This window comes from Saccoglossus kowalevskii, chromosome 16, assembly GCF_978046115.1.
Source record: "Saccoglossus kowalevskii chromosome 16, keSacKowa6.1, whole genome shotgun sequence".
NCBI classification, from domain to species: domain Eukaryota; kingdom Metazoa; phylum Hemichordata; class Enteropneusta; family Harrimaniidae; genus Saccoglossus; species Saccoglossus kowalevskii.
Genome location: NC_140656.1, coordinates 1,164,618 through 1,171,550, shown reverse-complemented (window position 1 = coordinate 1,171,550; position 6,933 = coordinate 1,164,618). Strand labels below are relative to the sequence as shown.

Here is a 6,933-nt window from a genome sequence, read left to right as displayed (position 1 = left end):
ACAAATGTATAAACAACAGGTTTATTTTGTATGGGCTTTGCAAATGGGCAATAACCCAGAAAGGGATTGGTTCACATTATCTGTGAAATTCAAGGATTGTACAACTGATCAAAGAATAAAGCTTTTTCTCATAGATAATTTGTTAAGTATCTCTTTGCACCTCTGATTTGCAAATTTTCTCTCTGGTTTCAGTTTTTACCTCTGTTCCACAATTTACCATTTTAGAGCAACACTTTGCACCTCTGATTCACATAATTTCTCACTTGTTTCACAGTTCCACAACATTCCGCATTATTTTTGAACATTGCATCTTTTTACAGCTTTCCATCCTAGTGTGGTATTTTTGTTCTACCACATTCCATTCAAGTTCTGCATCTTGACTCTACAACTTTTCACTTTCACAACTTATTTTACATTTTTTTTTTTTATTTTTCAACTTGAATGTCGTGAATTCATTCTAAAGGAGATAAGATTATATGCCAACATGATATTCACTTGCAATTTTATGTTTTTATGTTCCACAAAATACATCTATGAAGCAATATACTGCACTTACACAATATTCTACTCGAGTTGCTGACTATACTCATATTGAATTGATCTTTAAGAACAAAAAAAAAAACATTTTCAACATCACTCACAAACAGCATTAATATACTAGTCATAAATGTGTGGTATGAATGAGTCATGTGCCTCATTTACCTATAGCACCATTTCAGACCACACACACTCGCATGATCACTCAAGTACGAGGTAAAAGATAATGTAACCATACAAGAACCATTTATTTACTTATTGCAAAAATCCATGATTTAAATAAGTCTATTTTTAAATTGAACTGAAAAAATAATATAATTTGTTCTGGTGTATAATGAAATAACAGTTTATTATAACAACAGCATACATGTACATGTTCTTTAATAATGTATGTGCAATGGTTTAAATTTGGGGGCACGCAAATAAGAGTAATCATGTGTGTTTTGAATAGTAAACGGAATTGATGTACAAAACTATTTTAAGAACACATGAAAATAAAATGGCCACAAGTCAACTATTGAGGTGCATCAATAAGTGAGTGAGTGATAATACCATGTCAATACCACGTCCCAATGAAGTTGATAAATGTATTCCTGAAAACTTTTGATAACTTCAATGTTGATATTTTCAGTGTCTAAAATGGCCACCAGTCAGCCAACAAAATGAAAAATCAATATGTGCATATTTCTACCACCATGATCTAGCTTTGTGCCAATAATTCAATGCAGGCAGGCAGGCATCCCAACAGATGATGTTGGATGGACACACAAATGCAATCTAAAAATATAAAAGATAATATTTGGTGATTGTAGTCCTAAGTAACTATTAAAAATAGCTAGATGTTTCGAGCAATGGCTCTTTATCGATAGCATAGAAAAAAATGCCGAAGGAGGACTAAGTAAAGAAGATATTCACAAATCAGAATGAGGTAAAATATACTAGCAGTTACTTTTCAATAACCATTTATAATATACATTTATATCTAAGTTTATCAGGAATCAGTACCAAATTGCATTCAAATCCACCAAATGGTACATGAGATATTGGTGTGAAACAAACACAACCATCTATTCAGACACACTTTGAGGTCTGCACACGGCAGCCAAAAGGAAATATCCTCATAGGACAAATATTAACTTATCAAAAAGTTGAAAATAACATTTTGTTCTTTGTTACAAAATGAACATGCCTTGTAAGTGATGCAGCTCCAAGTTTATAAGAATATAAATCACATAAATTCAAGTTGATAACAATGGAATTGTTTGAATGTGAAAACTTAAAATGATCTACATGACATGTAAATAATTCAAGAAAACGAAAATATGCAGTTCATTAAAAACACTAATATTGTAATTGCAACAAAAATCGTCATTGTGATGGTTATGACAAATTCAGTTTTCCAGGTATGCAACAAATTGTGTCAGCTGAGCTAATTGTTGTTCACTTGGTATTGCTGGATCTTGTATTATATCTGAAAGTAACAACAAATAGTATAAATAATACGATTTATATGTCATTGATAATGACATGTTCTAGTCATATCTTAATGCTGAATGAATTTTAGGTAATGGTGAATTCCTATCTTCAGCAAAATCTTTCCACAGGGCCGGGACAGTATATGCTTGTATGGTATGATTCATTGCATATGATACCAGGGTAACTATCCCTCTCAATTAGGATTTGAAACAAGTCATCACTCAATCAAAAGGTCCTCGCATAAACTTTCAACCTATTTCTCCACACAAATGACACATTTTGATCCAAAAAGAAATCTTAATAGACATGATAAAAATAGACACCTCTTTAAGGTAGAGAAAAGGGGGGGAGGCATTTTAAAAAAAATTTTAGATTATGAAACATTCTATTGTGTACTTTCTTTTTCTTTTGTCCAAATTTACTGTGCGCGGTGCATTTGGTGTGTAATTTCAGTTTATTCCCAAAAATTTAGTTGTGGGTAAACATGTTCTCCATTCATTTACATATCATGTTGAGTGACAGACTGAAGACAAAGAATTTAATTTGCATACTGATTTGTTGACCATCCAGCTTTATTATATCCTGTGTAATCTATAAGTAGTGTCCGTTACGCAATCGAAACACAGACAAACATTACGCTATAGCATTTCAAGTGACCTAGGAAAATATTATTCATTAATAATTCATTAACAAAAAAAATTCGAATAAAAACGGCCACATGCCCTGAAAAAATTGAACAGAGCTTGACATGTATGAATAATTTATTGGGCTTCAGAAAAAGAAAATGTGTCAAATTTAGTTATAAACCAGTCAATGGACAAAATTCGAACATCATGATTCACACGGAAGTCCTTCAGTACTGAAAATCATCCACCCTACTCTTGTTTACCTTATTTCAAAACTTGCAAAGAAAACTGATTTTTTTATTTTTTTATTTCAAGGTAAGAAATGGCTAGTTGAAGTCACAGGCGCTCGGAACGTTTCCTGGATAATAAAAAAATGACCTAAAGTGGGATCGGCATAGTTAGTTGGTCGCCGGTACATTCCCCTACTACTCATATGTTATTATATTAGTAGGGGAATGTACCGGCGACTGACTAACTATGTCGATCCCACTTTAGGTCATTTTTTTTATTATCCAGGAATTGTTCCGAGTGCCTGTGGACTCGACTAGCCGGAATGCCCGGGCGTTGATCATAAAAAGTGTGGACAGCTGCTCGAATTCGCCTCTCTGGTTCAAATTTTGAGCATAAACGAATATTATACAGTATAAGGATTGCCGCCGCTGCCCCGCGCGTTAGGTATTCCCCCCTGTTCGCTTCCGCGCGTGCCCGGACACTCCCTCGCGTGTCTGTGCGTTAAGTAGTTGGACCCGAACAACCAACCAATTTTTCACGATGTAACAGTCCACGCAGATCAGACACGAAATGAAATGGTGGACATTTGGTCATAAATTAGCTGTTTATCTGTGGCCAAATTCAAAGAAACGTTTTATTGAGTTTTTATGGAAACTAATTTTTGACTATCATAACTATTGAAGATGTCATCTTTTAACACTTTTCTCTGCACTAACGATGTACAAATTACACAATCTATTCGACACAAAATGGGCTAAAATATGATGTCTCATGGATGTTTATGTGTGCTGTTGACACTGAGTTACAACCTTGAAAACCTAGAGACGTTTATCAAATTTAGTCTATAATAAAATTCAATGGACTTTATCTCCAGAACTATAAGGCACATAACAATTCTGAGAAACATTTTCAAAGATCATTATCTTATAAAACAACAGTGAAAAGTTCAGAAACATTGAAAAAAGGAACACAGAGAAACGGCCAATCCCGCAAAAAAAATCTATGTTCATGGGAACGATCGTAGCTTAATCTTAGCAAATATCAAGACAAGTCATACATGATCATACTCTGCTATACCTCAGTTTTCTGAAAACATACACATTGCCATAACTGCATACTTTAGTAACTAGCGAGGAAAGTCCTAATCTCAATTAAAGTATAACTTGCGTTTCCCCTCTCGCTACCTTAATGCACATGAATAAAAAAATTCATTGTTATTGTCAGCTAAAATTAATAATGTATGACAGCATGCAATAGGTAACATGTGATAAGACAAGACATGAAATGTCACAGTCCCCATTATTTGATTATAAAGTAGTACAAGGAACATCTGCAAACAGGTGAATAAATATGTACTCTTTGTGGGTACAACTCATCATAAAGTGATTTCCCATAATCTAGTTTTGTACTGACAACTAAAAACTTCCACTGACCCATGTTCAGAATCTCAGAGTACACAAGTGCAACAAAACTATTTGTCATACATGTATACTTGCTCAAGAAACTGCATTCATAAATCTGAGTGTACATGACTTCTTTGTTAATCAGGTCTTAGTATATTACCAGGACCTGGGTTTGTTTCAACATCACCACTGGGCATCAGAATCATTCTCATGTTGTCAAATACAATTTGTTATTAACCCAGTAAGGTTTATTATTAAAAAAAATGTATTCATTGTACATAGAACAACATCTGTTAATTTAAACAATTGTAAAAGCTATGTTTTCAGAGCAAGTACATGTAATAATTAAGAAAGCCAGTAGCGATAAAGGTTGGTCTGCTCATAACCTTCAAGGGAGAAGTAACAATAATTGTTTGAAGTCTTTTTAGTGCAGTGATATTATTGCATTTCAATCATTATTAAAATATAAAATACTGTAAACCATTTAAAATTCACTTCTAGATATATTCAGGATTTTATGACACTCCATGTTGCAAAATTGAAGCAGTTCACAGCACCACTGTAAAAAAAAAAAAAAAGGTTAAAATGAGTATAGTCCAAGATATACACAGGTGGGTTCATAAGACATATGTACAAATCTGAGTGGTTCTAGAGATTAGTATCACAAAATTTTACTCTCTGTGATTCAATATCAGCCCTATGTATAACGCTGTGTTGATCAGGCGAACTAATTGACAATGGCCCTACAGGTATCGCTATGCAATCACAGTAGTTTTGTATTCTTCTTGCATTTCGACCATGACAAAATATTTGTTTTTGAGAGCGGGGCAAACTATTTTTTTTAGTATAAATTCTAGTAACTGAAATGCAGGATTGAAAAAGAACAAGACAATACGCAAGATTGATAAACCTTCAGCGAGCACTCCTGAAATTTCAGATCATTGGTACAATGTTTTTGAATACTTTCAATGACCTGATACATAAAACCACATTTGTTATTGCTCAATCACTTGACCCTGTATGGCACAAGATTGCAAGCTTCTATCATAAAATTGGGTTATTTATTTAATGCAACAAAACATGTATTCACAGCAGACGGAAATTCGTTTGAGATGTTACTGGATTTTTGTATTCAGTTTCCCATTTCAACCACCATCATCACTTAGTAATCTGAGATCGCGCATTGGGATACTGACTGTGCATAAATGCGCAGTGTAGTGCCACCAGAAGACCGATTGTTTGAGAATATTTTGCACCATTACGCCATTTCAAATATTATATTAATTCACAGACAACAAAATAAAGATTTTCAATAACATACCAGTTGTCCCACAAATGATGATTGTATGGCAATTACATGGCTTCACCAGTTTTACTTTGGAAGAAGTTGGAAACAGGTAACAGGCTACATGGCTACATCTTTTTTTTTGAATTTTAATCAAGCATGATTTTTAAAATTTTGTTTTAGTTACAAATGTCTATTTCAGGGCAACAGAAAAAACAAACAATAAATGTGTAGGTAGACATTTTAACAATTGCACAATTAATATTGGATGAAAACGTCATTACCGATATAAATCATAATCATAATTAAAAATAAGATCACAATTAATTTAGTCAGTTTTCATAATGAAATGCATAATAACATGTACTTATAAATTTGAATAAGGTTCAACAGCCTTTTCATTTAATGCCAGTTTATACACCATAAAACCTCTGGTTTAGGTGTCACACTCAGAGAAGAGTGAAAGGCCTTTGGTTCATAGGCATCGCGAAATGTTGGAATTGAATCCCCCCAAAATTTCACATAATGCATTATTTTTTTATAATTTTGTTGATAACATAAATTAAAGTATGTTCTAAAAGAAGTTTTGAATAAATACAAACACGAATACATTGCTTAGTGGTTAGTACCGGTACCAAATCTGGTCATTCTGTGTTTCGCAAGTGAATAACTTACTTGTTTTCGAAGTATTGCAATTGTTGGGCTAATCTGCACTGGCTCGGAAGGTTGTAAATGATTAGCTAGTTTGAATTTTCATAACAATACTGACAATGAACATGCATTCAACGCCACAAGTTTTTTTGTTTTTTTAGCCAATCAGAATTCATCTTCCGAGCCAGTGCAGATCAGCCGCAATTGTTGATTATTATTCAGTAATGATTATAATAACGGACAAAAAATTTATTTGTTGAATTTTTATGAATTGGAAGTAATATTCAACTTAGTTTCATCGTAAACAAATGATTTTGGTCGAATGTAAATGCTCGATGCGATACGATACCCGCTATGTTTTCATTACACGTGGCTAATTTAAATATGTTTATGACAGTTCAGTGACCTCGTGGTGAATGCAACGCGGTAGTAGAGATTCACCGATGTTGTAGCAAGATGTTTAGCTTTGATTTCGACGAAGAAAAAGGCATGATTATTTTTAAATCAAAAAATTAGTTGTTTTCAAAAAATAAACTGAGCATTCAAAAAATAATTTACATGTAACATTGTTCACAGAAATAACAGCTCATTGTGGAAACGAAGCTTACCCATTCAGGCTACTCACAATAAACATCATACTCTTGAATAGTAGTCAATGACTACGGTAAACTATAAACAAGCCATGCATGGCACAGTCCCTGTTAGTTATCAAATTTAAGATATA

General features: G+C 33.3%; 1 protein-coding gene across 1 annotated transcript in view; it reads right to left on the bottom strand.

Moving 5' to 3' along the window:
* Positions 1-1,774: 1,774 nt before the first annotated feature.
* LOC102806729 (COP9 signalosome complex subunit 8-like) overlaps positions 1,775-6,933 on the bottom strand; it is a 69,187-nt gene continuing 64,028 nt past the window's right edge. The window contains exon 7 of the mRNA XM_085491571.1: positions 1,775-2,008. Coding sequence (XP_085347697.1) covers positions 1,929-2,008 — 80 coding nt within the window. The 3' untranslated portion in view covers positions 1,775-1,928. The remainder of the gene's footprint in view (positions 2,009-6,933) is intronic.